At 35.3% G+C, this 23,916-nt stretch overlaps 2 protein-coding genes across 4 annotated transcripts in view; both read right to left on the bottom strand.

Annotated features, from left to right (window-relative positions):
- ABCA6 (ATP binding cassette subfamily A member 6) overlaps nucleotides 1-985 on the bottom strand; it is a 97,292-nt gene extending 96,307 nt beyond the window's left edge. The window contains exon 1 of the mRNA XM_063617488.1: nucleotides 398-985. The gene's annotated coding sequence lies outside the window, so the exon portion shown is untranslated. The remainder of the gene's footprint in view (nucleotides 1-397) is intronic.
- A 1,111-nt stretch (nucleotides 986-2,096) lies between these two features.
- ABCA5 (ATP binding cassette subfamily A member 5) overlaps nucleotides 2,097-23,916 on the bottom strand; it is an 89,018-nt gene continuing 67,198 nt past the window's right edge. For 2 of the 3 annotated variants that reach the window (XM_055243687.2, XM_063617487.1), the window contains exons 25-39: nucleotides 17,503-17,616; nucleotides 16,979-17,113; nucleotides 16,192-16,266; nucleotides 15,553-15,644; nucleotides 11,945-12,071; nucleotides 11,522-11,639; nucleotides 11,333-11,424; nucleotides 10,108-10,283; nucleotides 9,593-9,668; nucleotides 9,372-9,466; nucleotides 7,221-7,340; nucleotides 5,956-6,105; nucleotides 5,392-5,471; nucleotides 3,710-3,765; nucleotides 2,097-3,090 (exon numbers count right to left, since the gene is read on the bottom strand). In XM_055243687.2, coding sequence (XP_055099662.1) covers nucleotides 2,983-3,090; nucleotides 3,710-3,765; nucleotides 5,392-5,471; nucleotides 5,956-6,105; nucleotides 7,221-7,340; nucleotides 9,372-9,466; nucleotides 9,593-9,668; nucleotides 10,108-10,283; nucleotides 11,333-11,424; nucleotides 11,522-11,639; nucleotides 11,945-12,071; nucleotides 15,553-15,644; nucleotides 16,192-16,266; nucleotides 16,979-17,113; nucleotides 17,503-17,616 — 1,614 coding nt within the window. In that variant the 3' untranslated portion in view covers nucleotides 2,097-2,982. Of the gene's footprint in view, nucleotides 3,091-3,709; nucleotides 3,766-5,391; nucleotides 5,472-5,955; nucleotides 6,106-7,220; nucleotides 7,341-9,371; nucleotides 9,467-9,592; nucleotides 9,669-10,107; nucleotides 10,284-11,332; nucleotides 11,425-11,521; nucleotides 11,640-11,944; nucleotides 12,072-15,552; nucleotides 15,645-16,191; nucleotides 16,267-16,978; nucleotides 17,114-17,502; nucleotides 17,617-23,916 lie in introns of those variants that run through there. The other variant, XM_055243688.2, reaches the window with a different exon arrangement.

Raw genomic sequence — 23,916 nt, 5'->3', positions numbered from 1 at the left:
ATTATAGCTAGTTATATAAAATAGCTAGTTATATAAGTTATATAGTAATATATTATATATATTTTATGTAAGTTATATAAGTACCTATCTTATAGATCTCCAAGATCTTACGGGGCCAAAACTGATAGTCATTCTTCTCTCCAAAGAATCCATTTCTGGAAACATAATCACTTAAAATATTTGTTGAATTACATTACTCTAAAAATGTTTTAATGATTAAAACCAAAATACTGACCTAAGGTAATTTGTGCCAATTTAAAAGAAAAAATTATTTTAAAGAAAACCCACTGTCTTTACTGAAAACAAACTAGAAAAAAAAAATTAAGAGCCCACAAAAGTAAGATGTAAAGTACACTCATCATGTTTTTTCTTGCCTTATTAGTCAGTAAACACTCACTCAGTAAAGCTCAGCTTTTACTCTCCTTTTAAAATTTGACCATGGATGGGAAATATAAGGTTGGTGATGTTGCTTTTGCCTAATATGTGTATTTATTTATTTATCTGTATTGATATAGAAAAAAGTTTTGAGATCAGTAATTTAAGACATTTTAAAATTAATATGTTCAGAAACATGAACTGTACACTGTAAATAAATATATTTGACTTTTTGTCTCTTTTGCTTTCCAGCTCACTTACCCTTGTTTTCCTAAGAATTAAGTTATATTTCTCCTGAGTCAGATTTTGTTACTGTGAAAAAGGGAACATAATTTAACAACCAAAATATATTCTGAGTATATAAAAACTAAAAAAAAATTTGAATGTCTTTTAAAATTGTTTACAAGAGCATGTATTCATGCTCATACACATTAAAAGCAAAGTAACTAAATGAACAAAATAAATAACATGATTGTGACTACTCAACTTTCACTTTGCAGGAAAAAAAATTTACTTTGCACCAATTACACATTCACAAATGTAAAGTGAAAGTTACCAAATCTACATGCAAAAGCAGGTAATTTTTTTTTTTTTTTTTTTTTTGAGATGGAGTCTTGCTCTGTCGCCCAGGCTGGAGTGCAGTGGCGCCATCTCCACTCACTGCAAGCTCCGCCTCCCGGGTTCACGCCATTCTCCTGCCTCAGCCTCCTGAGTAGCTGGGACTACAGACGCCTGCCACTACGCCCGGCTAATTTTTTTTTTTTTGTATTTTTAGTAGAGACAGGGTTTCACCGTGGTCTCGATCTCCTGACCTCGTGATCCGCCCGCCTGGGCCTCCCAAAGTGCTGGGATTACAAGCGTGAGCCACCGCGCCCAGCCCAAAAGCAGGTAATTTTCTATATTAGTCATGCTCTATCTTCAGATGACATAACTTTCTCAGGATGGTCAGGTTCTAAAAAAAACTATGTTTTTTTGTGACTGCCTTAGTAAACTATAGATATAATTTTGTTGCTTTTATTAAACAAGTATTCAAGGTTACACATATTACAAAAGCACATCCCAAAAGAGAGGTCCCTGGGTATTTATGTGAACATTATGTATACTTCAGGAAAATGTATAGCAGCTGCCCCAGCAATGGGGGAAAATATCAGCCACGTACTTTGTACCAAGAAAGAACACTTTTAAATCCGCTGCTAGAGCCTAAAATCACAGATGTCTTATTACACAATAAAGCTAAAAGTTCATTAAATTTTGCCGACATTAAAGAATTAATAATGCCACTGAAAGGGTTTGCTTATTTAAAGTAACTCAGTACCAAATCCTTCTGTCATTGCTGTTGTTGTTGTCTAATACAATAATCACACTCTCAATATATTTGTTTTATGAAGTTAATACTTTCATTTGGTTGAAATGTAATGTCAACTAGCATTATTTACACTATTTTATACCTTTAGCCAATACATGGGTTCTACAAGGAAGTATTTCTAAGAAAATATTAGCCATGCCTTTAACTCTATCAAATAATGAAATTCTGGTTCTTATTAAAAAGAAATAGGTGTACTGCACTTACAATTCTTAATTTAACCCTTGAAAGAGTTTATTCATATCCCACCATGTTCCAAAGTCAATGAGGTTAAGTTATTAAATAAATCTACACACTGATCTACTTACAATTTTATGAAAGAGAAAGATATTCAGTAAAGTTTACCAATAAAAAGAAATACCCAATAAAATATTTTATTCAAGAACAAAATTAAATGTACCCTTTGCAAGGAAGATGACAAAAAATTTGTATGTTCCAAGAATGATGAGGGAAAAGGTATGGCTTAATTCTTCCACCTTCATAGATAACTGTCATTCTAGCCACAGAGTCAAAAAATCAGACTATTACATAAGATTCTAAACACAGTCTTCCTTTAATTATAACAACTAAAACCTTCTGAATTTTACTTTAAATAAAAGAAATGTAATTTCACATACCTAATTACCTATGCCTAAAATCATGTACTAGAACAAGGGCTCATTTCACTTATTATGATCAATGACTGCCACCTAGTGGATATAACTTTCCTCAAATCTCTATATTGAGATCTAGTGTTTACAAACTTCAGCTTTTACGGATGACAACTTCCATTCAAAGTGGCTTTTTTAGAAATTAAAAAGGAGAAGCAAGAAACTTTCACATTGCTTTACATATCTTTTCTATGCATTAGTTATGAATTAGTTTTTTATTTAGATTGGAATATTACATACTTATTTAAGAAGATGGCATAAACTTAAAGATAACTTCAAAATAAAACTATTCTATCACTATTCCTTTAAATCATAAATTCAGAAGCACTGTTTTTGAATGGTGAAAAAGATGACATACAAACTATATAGTTCAATATACTTCAATACAAACATGCAGCTTCACTTAATTATACATAAGTTTTATTTAAAGAAAAGCAAAACACACAACCACAGCATTTCAATTAAGGAGCTTAGAAAAATTTCAAGTGCGTTCATGGTTCTCTAGTTACCATTCCAATAAAAAACTTTTTAAACCAAAGTTAAAATTAAGTGAAAAAGAAGTAAGTCCAAGTAAGCAGACTGAACAATACAAATTCAAAATACTACTCTATCTTCTTGTGTCCGTTCCCACCAAAGTGTGCTGTTTAAAGTTCCACAACTATTATCTTCCTCCTCTTGTTCTTTAGTGAGTTCTACAAAAACCTAGGTGACAAGAAATAAATGAACACAGTATTCTGTATCTCAAGTACCTCAAAGAACTTTTAACTAAATCAGAAATGGTACAAGGCTGTATCTAGTTATATTAACAAGTATCAAGAGATTTATTAACATTAACATTATTCAAACAGATTAAGTTATTTCCAAAAGTTACATGCAAAGATGAATATTATTTTAGATTAATAGATTTGTTTTTTAAAAAATAATTCATAACTACTTAATGTAATTTCAAATACACTAATGTGAAACACCACCATCATGACTCACTTTCTTTACAAAATGAAAAAAACAGATATTCAAAATAAGCAAATGAAAGTTAGCTTGATTTAAGCATTCCATATTGCACGCATGTATCAAAACATCACACTGTACCCAATAAACAGTGTCATTTGTCAATTTAAAATAATATCAATTTTAAAAATAAAATTTAAAAAATTAGTAAGTGAAGAACCTAAGGTTGATTAAAATTATACCAAGTTTAAGATTATTCTTAACAATTTGTCACTGGTTTACGATATCTCTCCCTCTCCGATATAAACCAAAACAATCAATATCAGATACCTTCCTCTATAAAATAATTTTTAAAAATTTAACTTTATAGTACCTGTTCCAGTGTTGCTTGAGAAAAACTATATTCTTCAATGGCAAAAGCATGTTTAGCTATTAAAATATAAAAATAGTATTTTACTTCTCAATATCTGAAAAAAATGGCAATACCCACCAAAGTGGCTAACAATGTTTTAAAATATCTCTGTAATCAATCCACTTAAATTTGAAGCTGCCAAAACATGTTATTTTTCCCGCTTACTTCCTTTCTCTTCCCCACGCCTGTAATTCCTCTATAGCCCTAAGTACTGTATGTTTAATGTTACGTGTCTTATTTCACTTTTTCTAAGTTCTCCTCCATTATCTTTTTCCTGGTGATTCTTTTCATGTCTTCTTTTGATCCCTGCTCTCTTATCTCCCATTCTCCAACTCCACTGTAGCCTATTCTGGCTTCTTGAACTAGATTCTGGATATTGGTCCTATCTCCATAAACCTTTTGTTTTGTTTTTAGGACAAGGTCTTGCTCTGTTGCCCAGGCTGGTATACAGTGGCCTGGGCAACAGAGCAAGTATACAATCATGGCTCACTGCAGCCTCAACCTCCCAGGTTCAAACAATCCTCCCACCTCAGCCTCCTGAGTAGCTGGGACTGCAGGCACATGCCACCACACCCGGGTAATTTTAAAAAATATTTTGTAAAAACAGGGTCTCACTATGTTGCTCAAGCTGGTCTCGAACCATGGGCTTAGGGGATCCTCCCGCCTCAGCCGCCCAAAGTGCTGAGATTATAGGTTTGAACCATCATGCCCGGCCCATAAACTTTTCTATATTTATTTCAGATTCCTTTGCAATATAAGCTAATACCAAATTTCTGTTATTCTATTCATTCCTTTAATTTAATTCTCCATAAGTAGTTCAGGTGTTCTCTTTGGTCATAAAGAAATCGCCAGGAAAGCAGAACTTTACCTGACTATGTGAATACATATATTACAGACAAAAAAAATAATTAATTAGTGTTCTTGGCAAAAGAAAACCCATTAATATATGGCTGCGACAAGAATATATACAGTATCAGGAAATCTTTTTGTATTCAGTAATCACATAAAGAACAATCATAAAAATCCTGTAGTTATTTTGAAAATTATTAATAATAAACCTTTTACATAAATATAGGTTGTTTCACAGTTTATAAATGCCATAAAATAATCTGCATACGAATACCTGATTCTTCCAGGAGGTGATCTCCCTCAACTGTCACCAGCATATATATATTTATCCTACATACCACTTATTTTTAAAATGCCAAGATTCTATAAGCTTCCTTAAAATTTTGGGGATTGCCCACTGCTCGCTACACTCAGAATTCTCTTTGCCACCGGAGTCTTGATAGTGTTGCTACCTCTATGGACCAGTATGAAGTAAGGATTCAAGAAACTCAGAGCTCTTGCTGCTGGACTAACTGCAAAGACTCGATAATTAAGCTGACCCTTCTCATAGACGCAATGTGATAAACTGTGTCAGTGCTCTCTGAAGATTGCAAAAGGTTTACATTACAATAGAGTTTATCTACAAAATCCTTATGACATTAGTGTTTACCTGTGTCTTAGACTAAATGAATAAAAGGTGATCTTCTTATCTGCCAGTTTCTAAAATAAACCGAGTGCCCAGTTTTAAATTTTTTAAATAAAATTCTTTCATAATTTGAGAGCTACAACATAAATGCTTTTCAAATACTACTTACCTTCTTCCAGCTTAAAAAAAGATTGTGAAAGGGACTGAACATCTTCTTTAGGAACTTTATAAGCCAAAATAGAAGAAAAACTGAAAAAAAAGATAAAATATGGAAAAAATAAAAAATTACTACTATTGTGTTCTAAAGCTAAAGTTCAATAAGTTTAAAATTCAAAATTAAATTCAATAACTTATTCTGATATTTACTTGGATGAAAATTGTTTAAAATAATAACATTTTCATGCAAAACAACTCTCATTGCTACTAAGAATGTTAAAAAAATTTAAATACTACTGAATATTGAAAGATCTAATACTAAGGCAGATATAAAACACCAGCCATCAGACTTCATTAGTCCAGTATTGGTGATAATACAGAGATATATATATATAAATTATCTATCTACAGATACACATATTTCATATATATGAAAATATATATATATATTCACACACAGAGATATACATATATGGTCTATGAATGAAAAGATGATTTTTCACTTAATCCTTAATATAATAACTTTTTATAACCTTTACTCTATAAAGAAATATAACCACATTTTTTTAAATTTTACCTTTCCTGACGGCTTGCATTTGGGAAAACATACTGAATTTCTCTTTGAAGGCGGTCTACTTCTAGGTTTTCTATCCAGTCCTTCAATTTAATTTCCAAAAAGTAGCCTTTTCCAAATTTACTCTTTAGATGTTGTACTGTTCCGATACATCTGAAGTAATTTTTTAAAAGAAAGCTCAGATATAAAATGACAGCTTCAAAGAATAATCTCTCACACATTAACTACATTTTTTAAAAATATACTTTCACATTTAGAGAAAAATTACAAAGAAAATACAGCATCCCCATACACTCTTCATCCAGTTTCAGTTTCCCTAATCTTATCATCTTATATTACCATGGTAAATTCGTCACAACTGAGACACCGACATTGGTACATTCCTTGTCACTGAACTCCATACTTTATTTAGATTTCACCAATTTTCTACTAGTGTCCTTTGTTTATTCCAGGTTCTATCCAGGATACCATAGTGTTCTTGGCTGTCATGTCACCTTAATCTCTAACTGTGGGTGACAGTTTCTTACTCTTTCTTTTTCATGATTTTGACAGTTTTGAGAAGTACTGGTCAGGCATGTGTTAGAAGGTCCCTCAATTTGGGTTAGTCTGATATTTTTCTCATGACTAGACTTGGGTTATGGGTTTTGGAGAGAATATCACACAGCTGTAGTACTTTTTCCATCATATCCGATCAGTGAATACATGATATCTGCACAACATTGTTTAGTTAAGGTAGTATTTGCCAGCTTTCTCAACTGTAAAGTTACTATTTTTCTCCTTCTGTCATTTATTTTTTACAAGAAACTGGCTAAGTCCCGTCCAAACTTGGGGGATAGGAGATTAAGCCTCCTCCCTTGAAGTGGGTATTATCTACATATATTATTATTTGGAGTTGTTCTGTAAGGAAGATGCACCTCTTCTCTCACACTTATTTCTTTACTCGATTATTTATTTATGTAAGTAGAAACTCATATATTTATTTCATATTTGTGTTATATAATTAATCCAATATATAACAATTTTTTAAAATAACAAGTACTATGCCTAAAAATAATATTCTGTTATTGAAATATTAAGTAAATTCAAATTCAAAGTAGACAGCCATATTTTTAAAAAACTCAACATCCAAGTCAATCTATAAAAAGCTAACTCAAAAACTAAAATATTTACATTTAAATTACTAACTATTGCCATGTTTTTGAAATGATGACATTCAAAATCCAGCCCCCACCCTCTTCCCCTAAATGGCATGCTATTTAGACATCGACCTTAACTGCCCAGACACCATGATAGCTACTCGATCACAGACAGCCTCTGCCTCCTCCATATAGTGAGTGGTCAGAATAGCAGCCCGCTTTTTGTTTTTAAATGCAGTTCGAATTGCTCGCCTATAAAACATAAATAAAACAAAAAGAGAGGAACACATCTGTTTGTTTAAAAAAGTGGGTTTTTAAAAATCCAACCGGTTGGTTATTTAAGTTAATTAAAACATACCAAATATCAATTGCTATGGCTATTACATCCTGCCCAACTATGACTTTTATATTCTTTTTTTTTTTTTTTTTTGAGACGGAGTCTGGCTCTGTCCCCCAGGCTGGAGTGCAGTGGCCTGATCTTGGCTCACTGCAAGCTCCACCTCCCGGGTTCACACCATTCTCCTACCTCAGCCTCCTGAGTAGCTGGGACTACAGGTGCCCGCCACCATACCCGGCTAATTTTTTTTTGTATTTTTAGTAGAGACGGGGTTTCACCGTGTTAGCCAGGATGGTCTCCTTGACTTCGTGATCCGCCCACCCCGGCCTCCCAAAGTGCTGGGATTACAGGCGTGAGCCACTGTGCCAGACCATGACTTTTATATTCTAATTTATTTTCCCTTCATTTTAAAAGCTTGTCAAATGGAAAAAAAAATCTATGATTTCAAATGTTAACATGGGCTAAAAGTATGACAACAAATAAATTTTAAAATTGATGCCTTTTCATGTTATAACCAAAACAGGCTTTGAATCATAAGAAAACCTTAACATGCATCCAAACCCAACCTTATTATTTTACAGACATGGAAGTCGAGGCTTAAAGAGTTGTTCAAGGCCAGGTGCTGTGGCTCACACCTGTAATCCCAGCAGTTTGGGAGGCCAAAGAGGGTGGATCACCTGAGATCTGGAGTTCGGGACCAGCCCGGCCAACATGGTGAAACCCTGTCTCTACTAAAAATACAAAAAATTAGCCGGGCGTGGTGGCTGTTGCCTGTAGTCCCAGCTACTTGGAAGGCTGAGGCAGGAGAATCGCTTCAGCCCGGGAAGCAGAGGTTGCAGTGAGCCAAGATGGCACCACTGCACTCCAGCTTGGGCAACAGAACAAGACTCTGACTCAAAAAAAAAAAAAAAAAAGAGTTGTTCAACTAATTAGTACTTTACATGCACCGCATAATGACATTTCAGTCAATGATGAAACACATTTCCAACAGTGATTCCATAAGATTATAATACTTCTATAATGTATCTTTTCTGTGTTTAGATATGTCTAGATACACAAATACCTACAATTGGGTTACAATTGCCTACAGTATTCAGTGTAGTGACATGCTCTACAGATTTATAGCCTAGGAGTAATAGGCTATACCATATAGTCTAGGTGTGTAGTAGACTATAACCACCCAGAGATTTATATAAGTACACTCTATTATGTTTGCATAACAACAAAATCGCCCTACTCAGAATGTATCTCTGTCATTAGGCAATGCATGACTGTATTAGAAAGAGTCTTAACATAAATTCAAGACACCATTATTATGGGAAAGATCATTTGTATGCTAAATGACTAGAAAAAAACTTAAAAACTATTCAGAACACTAGAACTCTTTATCTTAATAATGACTCATGCTTATTTCTGTTTCGGAATATGTAAAATATTATGAACACTTCATGAAAAATACAGCAAAGTTTTAAAAGCTTAAGGAAATCTCTAAATCTATTTAAATTTTTTTTTTTTTTTTTTTTTTTTTTTTTTTAAATGGAGTCTCGCTCTGTCGCCCAGGCTGGAGTGCAGTGGCATGATCTCGGCTCACTGCAAGCTCCGCCTCCCGGGTTCACGCCATTCTCCTGCCTCAGCCTCTCCGAGTAGCTGGGACTACAGGCGCCCGCCACCACGCCCGGCTAAGTTTTTTGTATTTTTAGTAGAGACGGGGTTTCACCGTGGTCTCGATCTCCTGACCTCGTGATCCGCCCGCCTCAGCCTCCCAAAGTGCTGGGATTACAAGCGTGAGCCACCGCGCCCGGCTAAATCTATTTAATTTTTAATTACTATTGTATCATTTGAATAGGATTTAAAATCAAGATGTACATAAAACTAACATAAAACTATTATAATAAAAAAAAACTGTTCTAAAGTATCATGTACTGTGTCACAAGTACCATACTCACCACATGTGCTGTTTGGCTTTGGGATCCATACCTGTAGATGGTTCATCTAGCAAAGTAATCTGAGGATTCCCTAGCATACTTAGAGCAAAACACAACTACATGGAAAGAAAAAGATGGGTGGGAAATTAACAAAGGTTCACTATAAGGAATCTCTCAAGACAATATCAGGTACTAAACTATCAATAAAAATACAGACATTATTTGGTGTTTAATGAAAGTACCTTTCGTTTGATTCCTGCAGGTAGTTTTTTTACAGTTTTCTGAAGATGTTCTTTTAAATCAAGTGCATTTGTTATTCTGCAAAATGAACAATACAAAATGAGAATACCATGATATATATAAACACAAATACCAACCGGGTGTGATCCCTGATGTTGTTTTCTCTAGAACAGTTACTCAGTTGAAGCTTATTATAAGTAGGTAAGGGCAAAAGTCTCCAATTTACATCATTTTAAATAAACTAGTATCTTGATAAAATGGTTCACTTTGAATTAAAGTAAGTTTCATGATATCTATAGGTACATTCATCCTGTAACTAGAAATAGAAAAATGACCTTTTTATAACTATAATTTATAGCTATCAATATATTTTCATATATCATAAATATATGAAAAAGTAATAAACATTTTCTATAAAAATCATTGTCCACAGAAATGCTTGTTATGAAATTTTAAAAATATGAAATGCAAACCTTTCCTCTAAGTAATAAAAGGAATCTAAAGACAATTATTTTACCGACTTATGACTTCTTTCATGTCACTTGCACTCATTCCTTTGACAGCTCCATAAATTTCAAAATGTTCCTGCAATGTAGTATCTGGCCACAAAGGGTTTATCTGAGGACAGTAACCCATACACTTCAGTGAATCATCATCTTCACTTGTCTCTGAAGAATAATCTCCTAAAAATACCTATAGAAACACAAACCAATTTTTACTATTTTGCTTAATTTACACTGTGAAGGAAGTGGCAAGTACATTAATTAAAACCCCTTCCTACAGCCAGAGTAATATCAAGTCAGATTTGTACTCCTTTATTATTATTATTATTACCACTAAGTAACTGAGACTACAAACATGTGCCACCATGCCTGGCTATTTTTTTTTTCTTTTTTGAATTTTAGCAGAGAAGAGGTCTCACTATGTTGCCCAGGCTAGTCTTGAATTCCTGAGCTCAAGCGATCCTCCTGCCTCAGCCTCTCAAAGTGCTGGGTTTACAGGCATGAGCCACCGCACCCAGCCAGATGTTTTACTCCTTTTTGATGTTTGATGATGGAAGGACATATAATGCTAAGTCAGAGTTCAGAGACATGGTCAGAAAGGGTAATACAGAGTTGGACGAAAAAGCAAGATGTAATTCTAATGATCAGGGAGCTTCACTGGAAGGTGACATTTGAGCCAAAGAGGTAAGCGAATTTAGTATATGTATTTCTAGGGTATAAGGTATAGCCAAATGAAGAAAACATCTTGGGCAAAAACCCAAAGAAAAGAGTATGCCTGGCATTTTCCAGGAAAGTAATGAGTTAGTGTGGCTGGCATAAAGTAAGCAAGGGGAGAGAAGCAGGAAATGGGATCAGGGTAGTTTTGTGAAGTATCCACAAAGTGGTCAGTGACATGCTTATAATAAAAGACTAGCTGATGGCAAGTCAAAACAAGCTCCCATATTTCCTGAAGCTAATAAAATTGTCTTCCATTAAGTTGGTAGACAAATAACTCATGCATGTAAGCATTACAAAAGCAGAAATATTGTATATGCGTGTGTCTACATGTGTCTATGAAAATTTCACCATGCACTTTATTTTTACAGATAACCCAAAAGATCATAATTTGATCAGGCTGTACAAAAAATTCTAAAAATATACATAAAAATTGAATATCAAATCCAAATATGTCACTAAAAGTTTATGTTAATTAACAATATAAATCACATTCAACATATCCTATACTCTTATATATCATACCTGGCCTGAAGTTGGTTCAATATCACCAACCAGAATATTAATAATTGTGCTTTTGCCAGCACCATTTGGACCCAACAGTCCTAAGATCTCTCCTAAAGGAATTGAAAGAAAAAAAATCATAATCAAATCATACTAAAAGTGGAAATTACTCTTCTAGAAAAGTTATGTAAGAAAAAATTAAATACCAGCCTTTTTTCACACAGAAAGAGATGTATTTAGTTGCCACTTTCTTTACTTTTCTTGAAAGAAGAAAATCTTTCTTGTCATCATATTCTTTATGCAAATTGCTGACCATAATGGATGGTTTCTAATAAGAAAAATTGTATTTAAAAAGAAAGTTATAAAACTTATCATGAAATGACAGGCTGCACATAACTCATATCCATATTACAAAAATTATATTGGCTAGTAAGGGGATACTGTACAAATAAATATCCATTTATGACTGAAATTCTGGCTTATTCAAAAGTAAGTAAACAAAGTATTTTTTTCCAAGAAGGTTTTTTTCAGATTGCTTCATATGCAAAGAAAAATATTTTTCAGATTAATTTCTATATACTGGGAATTGATCATTTCATATTTACTATGACTTAGCCATAAAGAATAAATTACCTCCTCACAACACTGGCAACTCATCAGCTCTTTGACCGTTAGTCTTTCAGCTTTGACATCTTCATCTTCATCCTCATTGTTTGGTGGTTCTGGAAGCTTCCTATTTTTGGACTTTGTTGAAAGGTTTCTACATATATATAATAAATATAAAAGACAGCAGGTTTTCAAATAATTAAAATAGTAAGAAATTCAGATACTAGGTAAAGACTGAAAAAGTACACTAACATAAGATCTAGGATTATCTCTGAAAGGTGGAATTATAAGCGATATTTCTCTCTCCTCTCTCCTCTCTGTCTCTCTCTCTCTCTCTCTCTCTCTCTCTCTAAGACAGGGTCTCACACTCTGTTGCCCACGCTGGAGTGCAGTGGTACGATCTCAGCTCACTATAACCTCTGCCTCCTGGTTTCAAGCGATTCTCCTGCCTCAGCCTCCTGAGTAGCTGGGATTACAGTCATGCACCACCACGCCCGGCTCATTTTTGTATTTTTAGTAGAGACAGGGTTTCACCATGTTGCCCAGGCTGGTCTCAAACTCCTGGCCTCAAGTGATCCACCTGCCTCAGCCTCCCAAAGTCCTGAAATTACAGGTTCAAGCCACCACACCCAGCCACAAGCATTATTTTTCAATGACTGATAGCATTTGGATGATATTATCTACATTCATTTATTCAACAATATTATTTTTGACTAGTAGGTGTCAGGTATTATCACACAGAAAGAAAGATGAAAAAACATGAACCTTGTCCTCAAAAAATTTACAACCTGAGTATAAATGAAATTGCCCAGAAAGAGTAGATGTACAGGGCTGACATCAGAACCCACAGTAACACCATTTTTAGGGATAGACAGAGGTTGAAGTGCTTGCAAAGGCAATTTTGAAGTACAGAGGCAAACAGGAGAAGACATAATGGAAAACAAAGGAACAAGAAAAATGTGGCAAGGTGCAGTGGCTCCTGCCTGTAATCTCAGCACTTTAAGAAGCCAAGGCATGCAGATCACTTGAGGTCAGGAGTTCAAGACCAGCCTCGCCACCATGGAGAAACCCTGTCTGTATTAAAAAATAAAATACAAAAATTAACCAGGTGTGGTGGCATATGCCTGTAATCCCAGCTACTTGGGAGGCTGATGCAGGAGAATCATTTCAACCCGGGAGGTGGAGGCTGCAGTGATCTGAGATCATGCCACTGCACTCCAGCCTGGGTGACAGAGTGAGATTCCATCTCAAAAAGAAAAGAAAAGAAAAGAAAAACGTGTAAAGAGAACAATGTCAATCATATTAAAGGCTGCAGATTAGTTAAATAAGTTGACCTATTAGACAATGAAAAGACAAAATCATTAGTTATCTTATTGAAAATAGTATCAATGGAAAGGTAAGGGAAAACCCAGATTGCGGGGAGTTATAGGAGTGGATGGAAGGTGAGTAACTGGAGATAGAAGAATTTTGGCTATGAAAGGAAAGAGAGATATAGAATAGGAATTAGGGATGGATTCACATTCAAATGAGATCTATGGGTTCTTTCATATATGAAAGAAAGGTGACCCTCCCCAACCCCACAAAAAATATACCATTGAGATCCAGAAAGGAAAGAGAAAAAGAGAAAAAAATACACTATTGAGATCTGGAAAGGAAAGAGAATAAGAGAAAAAATACACTATTGAGATCCAGAAAGGAAAGAGAAAAAGAGAAAAAGAGAAAAAGAAAATTGAGCAATATTCCAGGTATACAGAATAAATGAAGATTTGGATAATAGGATGGGCTGCTACTTCCTCTAGGACTTGGAAAAGGCAAAAATGATGGAAGATGTGAGTAAATTTGTAGAAATTTATAACATAATTAAATGCTTCTATTTTCTGAGATAAATGACAAGATTATTTACTGAGAAGCAAGAAGTAAGATAAGGTGATTTGAGGAATACGAGGAATAAAGAGAAAGCTTTGGATAACTATTGAAAAGAAAGAGATAAGAAGGTGCTAACTAGGCAAATGTGATATGTTACCAAACAGTATTAAAATATAACTACCATTCAACCCAGCAATCCTACTACTGGATATATACCCCAAGGAAAAAAAAATCATTACATAAAAAAGACACCTGAACTCATATGTTCATCATGGTACTATTCACAATAGCAAAGTCATAGAACAAACCTAACAGTCCATCAACAGTTGACTGAGTAAAGAAAATATGGTACATATACACCATGGCATACTCCACAGCCATAAAAAGAATGAAATTATGTTCTTTACAGCAACATGGATGGAACTGGAGGCCATTATCCTAAGTGAACTAATTTGGAAACAGACAATCAAATACCACATGTTCTCACTTAAAAGCTCTCACTTATAAACAGACAATCAAATACAACATGTTCTCACTTATCAGTGGATACACATGAACATAAACATGGAAACATTAGGACTGTGGACTCCAAAAGGGGGCGGGGATGAGGGTTGAAAAACTACCTATTAGGTGCAACGTTCACTATTTGGGTAATGTTACAATAGAAGCCCAATTCCCACCAGTATGCAATATACCCAGCTAACAAACATGCACATTTACCTCCAAATCTAAAATAATTTTTTTAAAAAACCAGCTGAATTTATATGGAATAAATATGTAGTATTATCAAATGGAACTTTTATTTTTTCCAGCACATAATTCGATTCACCAATAATTATAATTTTTAGTGGACAGGTCAAAAAGACAAAAGTTGAGGATGCTGAAATGATAATAAAGTGATGAATCATGTAAGCAAGGCTGGATAGAAGAAAAAGCAAAAACAAATTAGCTAATATATTTGGAAGAATATGTAAAAAAAAGACAAACAACAACAAGCATTGGCAAGGATGTGGAGAAAATAGAACCCTAAAACATTCCTAGCGGGAGTGTAAATGGTATTACCACTTTAGAAATAGTCTGGCAATTCCTCAAATGACCCAGCAATCCCATTTCTAGGTATCCACCCAAGAGAAATGAAAATATATGTCCATACAAACAGTTGTATACAAATATTCATAGCAACATTGTTCATAATAGCTGAAAAGTAAAAGCAACTCACTAAGATATATAAAAAGTGCAGTACACACATACAGTGTAATATTACTCAACAAAAATAAAAAGGTAATTTAGTACTGCTACACACGACTACATGATGAGCCCTCCAAACATTATACTAAGTGTAAAACCATATGCTAGACACTAATATAGTGCCCAAATCCTAGCAATTTTTCAAAGATGTTATCTGGCAAATCTGATGATTTTCCAACATTAAAATAACATGCCAACCAACTATGGTAAAAAGCAAATAGATATAAAAGTTAAATACAAGGTATTTAAGAGAACTGTCGGTCTTTTGACTCAAGTTTTCCACAGCATATTTCCATTGTCCAGTTATATAAAGTGTTCAGAATAGGCAAATCTGACAGAAACAGAAAGCAGATTAGTGGCTACCCAAGACTGGGGGCTATGGGAATAGGGATAAGAAAGTGACTGTTAATGGGTACAAAGTTTCTTTTTGGAGTGCTGGAAATGTTCCAAAGTTACGGTGATGGTTACACAGTTCTGTAAATATACTAAAAACATTTAAAATTTTTAAAAAATCAACTGACCTGAAAAAGGGATCTTTTCTTATTGATCTGCCTCCATATTTTTTCTCATAGTATTGTAAGAGGAAAATCCACAGTATACACTGCAGGTAAGGCTAAAAGAAGAACATGTAGCAGCTCATGACTAAAAGATTTGTTGTTGTTGTTGTTGTTGTTGTTGTTTTTTCCTTTGCCAACAGAACTAAGACTACATACATCGAGTTCCTTGCCATTACCAAAAGAAGTAATCACAACTTTTTTATATTTTACATAAAGATAATTAAAAATAAATTTTAATACAAACCAAAGCAGAATTATTTTTAGCAAATTATTCACATATTTTCTACCTCTGTATCATTCATTTATTGTCAGCTTCATAAAATATAATCAAACACAAAAACTTTGTTTTTGCTTCTAAGACAGAACTGTAATTAAATAGAATTAATAACATGTAAAAGGCTAAGTATATTAAAGTGGACATATTCAGTAAATGAAAGGTACTCCCTACTGAAATACAGATTAGCTAGCGTTAACTAACATGCTTAACTTTTTATGTAGCTTCTTTTTCATGCAACAGGATAAAAAACTAAACATAGTTAAAACCATAGGACCAAACTATTCTGAAGGTAACATGCTAACTCACAAAAACACTTTATTTCTTACCGATATAACAGCTACTGAAAGCCTATCCCATGGATTATAGGTGTCCGCATTTTTTCGTACATTCTTCCAAGAAATCTAAGACAAAAAGTTTTGAAAATATATATGCTGCAATATGTAGAAATATTTGGATTAAAATGAAAAAATGTATTTTGTTTAGCAAACATGTACTTTCTATAAATAAGTTAGCTATTCATATTAGTAAGTTATATTTTTTACTTAAAATCTTCCCTGTCCCAAAATATTTCTGAGGATCAGTATAAATTAAACACACTGAACTGAGACCTAAAAAGGGAAGCAGGAGTAGTAGGATTAGTAAGTAGAATTAATTAGCAATTCCAAACCAAGAATTCATAACAATATTTTTTCTAATCACATGGAAATTTTTTCAATTATCCAGCCTTAATAAAATGAATCTGGTTTTTGTCTCTATTTTTTCTTGAAGAAAATCTCTTACACTTTATTCTTTCTCATCCCTTTATAGTAAAATACGTTATTTAATCACCGACAAACTCCTAAAAATAAATACTGACTGAAACCATGTCACACTTCTAATTATATACATCATTTTGAGCATGAGAGAACCTGTAATGAACATAGCCCTTTTCCTTTGAGAATTTACAGTTTGACAAGAGCTCACAATAATTTATGCTGCATTAATAATATCTAAATCAAGTAGTAGCCATTAGCCTGATGCATTTTACTATTTTCTGTACAGGAACTAACATCCCCAAATTAGACCATATTTATTTTATGTTTTTTAACATATTAAAATATTTAGCAGAATTACCTTTATGAAAGAAATCAGGCAACCTAGAAGTGGATAGATTGGAATGATGATACAAAAGGCATAATGAAGAATAGTTGCAATTGTGTGTCCCATAAAGAAAGTTATTTCAGTGATTGCGATACAAGCCAACGCTGTCTAAAGAAAAAAATAAATAAATAAAAGTAACAAAGTGTTTAGAAACTTCATACAAACTGACTTACAAATTGGTGTCTAAGCATTAACTTATTTTTTCAATCCTCTAATAAAACATGGAAAAAGAGATGATATTTAGCCAGCAAGCAACAAGAATACCACTTGTTTGTAGCTAGTATCCTTGATACACACTAGTTGCTAAATGTCTTCCATATTGTTCCTACGTGGAAAGGATGATTCAGAAGACAAATGTACACACAAAAAGAAGCTGCCAATTATCTATCTAAATTCTGCAATTACAAAAGACATGTAACATTTTTAGTATAATCAGGAAAGAATTAATGTTAATTAAACTGCTATGGAAAGTTGAAATAATGTAAAATGTGACTTACCACAGAATAGATAAATGACCAAAATTCTTTGGTATTTAAAATTTTCTTAAAGGTGAAAGAAGCAATATAAGTGAACAGAATAACTGATGGAACATAACCAATAAGGCAAAAAACCTGTAAATCAGAAATATGTTTCTATAAAAATATGAATAGCTTGCAATACACATGACATGAAATACTAGTCATGTTAAAATATGAAGAAATAATTATTAATACAATCCTAAGTAAATTATTTAAGCTGAACACTATTTGTAGTTTTTTATTCCAAGTAAAATACTATCTCTCATTATTATAAAAAGCAAGTATAGCTAGCTACAACTTTATCTCTCTCAAATATTAGCTACTATTTTAATATACAGCACTTTATTTTTTAAAGTATAAGAAAAACATTATTATTTTATATGGCAGAAACTAATATATAAGGTCATTATGATCTCTGACAAAATCGGTAAATTTACTTTCAGCATCAACCTCATGTAACTCTGTTTTCCCTTTTTCTTTTTTTTTTTTTTTTTTTACCATTTCAGAAAATCTTTCTTTTTTTTTTATTATTATACTTTAGGTTTTAGGGTACATGTGCACAATGTGCAGGTTTGTTACATGTGTATCCATGTGCCATGTTGTTTTGCTGCACCCATTAACTCGTCATTTAGCATTAGGTGTATCTCCTAATGCTGTCCCTCCCCCTCCCCCAACCCCACAACAGTCCCCAGAGTGTGATGTTCCCCTTCCTGTGTCCATGAGTTCTCATTGTTCAATTCCCACCTATGAGTGAGAACATGCAGTGTTTGGTTTTTTGTCCTTGCGATAGTTTACTGAGAATGATGTTTTCCAGTTTCGTCCATGTCCCTACAAAGGACATGAACTCATCATTTTTTATGGCTGCATAGTATTCCATGGTGTATATGTGCCACATTTTCTTAATCCAGTCTATCGTTGTTGGACATTTGGGTTGGTTCCAACTCTTTGCTATTGTGAATAGTGCCGCAATAAACATACGTGTGCATGTGTCTTTATAGCAGCATGATTTATAGTCCTTTGGGTATATACCCAGTAATGGGATGGCTGGGTCAAATGGTATTTCTAGTTCTAGATCCCTGAGGAATCGCCACACTGTCTTCCACAATGGTTGAACTAGTTTACAGTCCCACCAACAGTGTCAAAGTGTTCCTATTTCTCCACATCCTCTCCAGCACCTGTTGTTTCCTGACTTTTTAATGATGGCCATTCTAACTGGTGTGAGATGGTATCTCATTGTGGTTTTGATTTGCATTTCTCTGATGGCCAGTGATGATGAGCATTTTTTCATGTGTTTTTGGCTGCATAAATGTCTTCTTTTGAGAAGTGTCTGTTCATGTCCTTCACCCACTTTTTGATGGGGTTGTTTTTTTCTTGTAAATTTGTTTGAGTTCATTGTAGATTCTGGATATTAGCCCTTTGTCAGATGAGTAGGCTGCAAAAATTTTCTCCCATTCTGTAGGTTGCCTGTTCACTCTGATGGTAGTTTCTTTTGCTGTGCAGAAGCTCTTTAGTTTAATTAGATCCCATTTGTCAATTTTGGCTTTTGTTGCCATTGCTTTTGGTGTTTTAGACATGAAGTCCTTGCCCACGCCTATGTCCTGAATGGTATTGCCTAGGTTTTCTTGTAGGATTTTAATGGTTTTAGGTCTAACATTTAAGTCTTTAATCCATCTTGAATTAATTTTTGTATAAGGTGTAAGGAAGGGATCCAGTTTCAGCTTTCTACATGTGGCTAGCCAGTTTTCCCAGCACCGTTTATTAAACAGGGAATCCTTTCCCCATTTCTTGTTTTTGTCAGGTTTGTCAAAGATCAGATAGTTGTAGATATGCGGCATCATTTCTGAGGGTTCTGTTCTGTTCTATTGATCTATGTCTCTGTTGTGGTACCAGTACCATGCTGTTTTGGTTACTGTAGCCTTGTAATATAGTTTGAAGTCAGGTAGCGTGATGCCTCCAGCTTTGTTCTTTTGGCTTAGGATTGACTTGGCGATGCAGGCTCTTTTTTGGTTCCATATGAACTTTAAAGTAGTTTTTTCCAATTCTGTGAAGAAAGTCATTGGTAGCTTGATGGGGATGGCACTGAATCTATAAATTACCTTGGGCAGTATGGCCATTTTCACGATATTGATTCTTCCAACCCATGAGCATGGAATGTTCTTCCATTTGTTTGTATCCTCTTTTGTTTCATTGAGCAGTGGTTTGTAGTTCTCCTTGAAGAGGTCCTTCACATGCCTTGTAAGTTGGATTCCTAGGTATTTTATTCTCTTTGAAGCAATTGTGAATGGGAGTTCACTCATGATTTGGCTCTCTGTTTGTCTGTGACTGGTGTATAAGAATGCTTGTGATTTTTGTACATTGATTTTGTATCCTGAGACTTTGCTGAAGTTGCTTATCAGCTTAAGGAGATTTTGGGCTGAGACGATGGGGTTTTCTAGATATACAATCATGTCATCTGCAAACAGGGACAATTTGACTTCCTCTTTTCCTAATTGAATACCCTTTATTTCCTTCTCCTGCCTGATTGCCCTGGCCAGAACTTCCAGCACTATGTTGAATAGGAGTGGTGAGAGAGGGCATCCCTGTCTTGTGCCAGTTTTCAAAGGGAATGCTTCCAGTTTTTGCCCATTCAGTATGATATTGGCTGTGGGTTTGTCATAGATAGCTCTTATTATTTTGAGATATGTCCCCCATCAATACCTAATTTATTGAGAGTTTTTAGCATGAAGGGTTGTTGAATTTTGTCAAAGGCCTTTTCTGCATCTATTGAGATAATCATGTGGTTTTTGTCTTTGGTTCTGTTTATATGCTGGATTACATTTATTGATTTGCATATGTTGAACCAGCCTTGCATCCCAGGGATGAAGCCCACTTGATCATGGTGTATAAGCTTATTGATGTGCTGCTGGATTCGGTTTGCCAGTATTTTATTGAGGATTTTTGCATCGATGTTCATCAAGGATATTGGTCTGAAATTCTCTTTTTTGGTTATGTCTTGCCAGGCTTTGGTATCAGGACGATGCTGGCTTCATAAAATGTGTTAGGGAGGATTCCCTCTTTTTCTATCAATTGGAATAGTTTCTGAAGGAATGGCACCGGTTCCTCCTTGTACCTCTGGTAGAATTTGGCTGTGAATCCATCAGGTCCTGGACTCTTTTTGGTTGGTAAGCTATTGATTATTGCCACAATTTCAGAGCCTGTTATTGGTCTATTCAGAGATTCAACTTCTTCCTGGTTTAGTCTTGGGAGGGTGTGTGTGTTGAGGAATTTATCCATTTCTTCTATATTTTCTAGTTTATTTGCATAGAAGTCTTTGTAGTATTCTCTGATGGTAGATTGTATTTCTGTGGGATTGGTGGTGATATCCCCTTTTTCATTTTTTATTGCATCTATTTGATTCTTCTCTCTTTTCTTCTTTAATAGTCTTGCTAGCGGTCTATCAATTTTGTTGATCTTTTCAAAAAACCAGCTCCTGGATTCATTGATTTTTTGAAGGGTTTTTTGTGTCTCTATTTCCTTCAGTTCTGCTCTGATTTTAGTTATCTCTAGCCTTCTGCTAGCTTTTGAATGTGTTTGCTCTTGCTTTTCTAGTTCTTTTAATTGTGATGTTAGGGTGTCAATTTTGGATCTTTCCTGCTTTCTCTTGTGGGCATTTAGTGCTATAAATTTCCCTCTACACACTGCTTTGAATGTGTCCCAGAGATTCTGGTATGTTGTGTCTTTGTTCTCGTTGGTTTCAAAGAACATCTTTATTTTTGCCTTCATTTCATTATGTACCCAATAGTCATTCAGGAGCAGGTTGTTCAGTTTCCATGTAGTTGAGCGGTTTTGAGTGAGTTTCTTAATCCTGAGTTCTAGTTTGATTGCACTGTGGTCTGAGAGAGAGTTTGTTATAATTTCTGTTCTTTTACATTTGCTGAGGAGAGCTTTACTTCCAACTATGTGGTCAATTTTGGAGTAGGTGTGGTGTGGTGCTGAAAAAAATGTATATTCTGTTGATTTGGGGTGGAGAGTTCTGTAGATGTCTATTAGGTCCACTTTGTGCAGAGCTGAGTTCAATTCCTGGATATCTTTGTTAACTTTCTGTCTCGTTGATCTGTCTAATGTTGACAGTGGGGTGTTAAAATCTCCCATTATTATTGTGTGGGAGTTTAAGTCCCTTTGTAGGTCACTCAGGACTTGCTTTATGAATCTGGGTGCTCCTGTGTTGGGTGCATATATATTTAGGATAGTCAGCTCTTCTTGTTGAATTGATCCCTTTACCATTATGTAATGGCCTTCTTTGTCTCTTTTGATCTTTGTTGGTTTAAAGTCTATTTTATCAGAGACTAGGATTGCAACCCCTGCCTTTTTTTGTTTTCCATTTGCTTGATAGATCTTCCTCCATCCCTTTATTTTGAGTCTATGTGTGTCTCTGCACGTGAGATGGGTTTCCTGAATACAGCACACTGATGGGTCTTGACTCCTTATCCAGTTTGCCAGTCTGTGTCTTTTAATTGGAGCATTTAGCCCATTTACATTTAAAGTTAATATTGTTACGTGTGAATCTGATCCTGTCATTATTATGTTAGTTGGTTATTTTGCTCGTTAATTGATGCAGTTTCTTCCTAGCCTCGATGGTCTTTACAATTTGGCATGTTTTTGCAGGGGCTGGTACCAGTTGTTCCTTTTCCATGTTTAGTGCTTCCTTCAGGAGCTCTTTTAGGGCAGGCCTGGTGGTGACAAAATCACTCAGCGTTTGCTTGTCTGTAAAATATTTTATTTCTCCTTCACTTATGAAGCTTAGTTTGGCTGGATAGCAAATTCTGGGTTGAAAATTATTTTCTTTAAGAATGTTGAATATCGGCCCCCACTCTCTTCTGGCTTGTAGAGTTTCTGCCGAGAGATCAGCTGTTAGTCTGATGGGCTTCCCTTTGTGGGTAACCCAACCTTTCTCTCTGGCTGCCCTTAACATTTTTTCCTTCATTTCAACTTTGGTGAATCTGACAATTATGTGTCTTGGAGTTGCTCTTCTCAAGGAGTATCTTTGTGGCGTTCTCTGTATTTCCTGAATCTGAATGTTGGCCTGCCTTGCTAGACTGGGGAAGTTCTCCTTGATAATATCTTGCAGAGTGTTTTCCAACTTGGTTCCATTCTCCCTGTCATTTTCAGGTACACCAATCAGACGTAGGTTTGGTCTTTTCACATAGTCCCAAATTTCTTGGAGGCTTTGTTCGTTTCTTTTTATTCTTTTTTTCTCTAAACTTCCCTTCTCGCTTCATTTCATTCATTTCATCTTCCATCAGTGATACCCTTTCTTCCAGTTGATCGCATCGGCTACTGAGGCTTCTGCAATGTTCACGTACTTCTTGATACTTGGCTTTCAGCTCCATCAGCTCCTTTAAGCACTTCTCTCCATTGGTTATTCTAGTTATCCATTCTTCTAATTTTTTTTCAAAGTTTTTAACTTCTTTGCTATTGTTTTGAATTTCCTCCTGTAGCTCGGAGTAGTTTGATCGTCTGAAGCCTTCTTCTCTCAACTCGTCAAAGTCATTCTCCGTCCAGCTTTGTTCCGTTGCTGGTGAGGAACTGCGTTCCTTTGGAGGAGGAGAGGTGCTCTGCTTTTTAGAGTTTCCAGTTTTTCTGCTCTGTTTCTTCCCCATCTTTGTGGTTTCATCTTCTTTTGGTCTTTGATGATGGTGATGTACAGATGGGTTTTTGGTGTGGATGTCCTTTCTGTTTGTTAGTTTTCCTTCTACCAGACAGGACCCTCAGCTGCAGGTCTGTTGGAGTTTGCTAGAGGTCTACTCCAGACCCTGTTTGGCTAGGTGTCAGCAGCGGTGGCTGCAGAACAGCGGATTTTCGTGAGACCACAAATTCAGCTGTCTGATAGTTCCTCTGGAAGTTTTGTCTCAGAGGAGTACCCGGCAGCGTGAGGTGTCAGTCTGTCCCTACTGGGGGGTGCCTCCCAGTTAGGCTGCTCGGGGGTCAGGGACCCACTTTAGGAGGCAGTCTGTCCGTTCTCAGATCTCCAGCTGCATGCTGGGAGAACCACTACTCTCTTCAAAGCTGTCAGTCAGACAGGGACATTTAAGTCTGCAGAGGTTCCTGCTGAATTTTTGTTTGTCTGTGCCCTGCCCCCAGAGGTGGAGCCTACAGAGGCAGGCAGGCCTTCTTGAGCTGTGGTGGGCTCCACCCAGTTGGAGCTTCCTGGCTGCTTTGTTTACCTAAGCAAGCCTGGGCAATGGCGGGCGCCCCTCCTCCAGCCTGGCTGCTGCCTTGCAGTTTGATCTCAGACTGCCGTGCTAGCAATCAGCGAGACTCTGTGGGCATAGGACCCTCCAAGCCAGGTGCGGGACACAATCTCCTGGTGTGCCGTTTTCCAGGCCCGTTGGAAAAGCACAGTATTAGGGTGGG

This window comes from Symphalangus syndactylus, chromosome 14 (genome assembly GCF_028878055.3).
Source record: "Symphalangus syndactylus isolate Jambi chromosome 14, NHGRI_mSymSyn1-v2.1_pri, whole genome shotgun sequence".
In the NCBI taxonomy this organism is placed as follows: Eukaryota; Metazoa; Chordata; class Mammalia; order Primates; family Hylobatidae; genus Symphalangus; species Symphalangus syndactylus.
The sequence above is the reverse complement of the archived record's forward strand: the minus strand, read 5'-3'. Positions and strand labels throughout refer to the sequence as shown.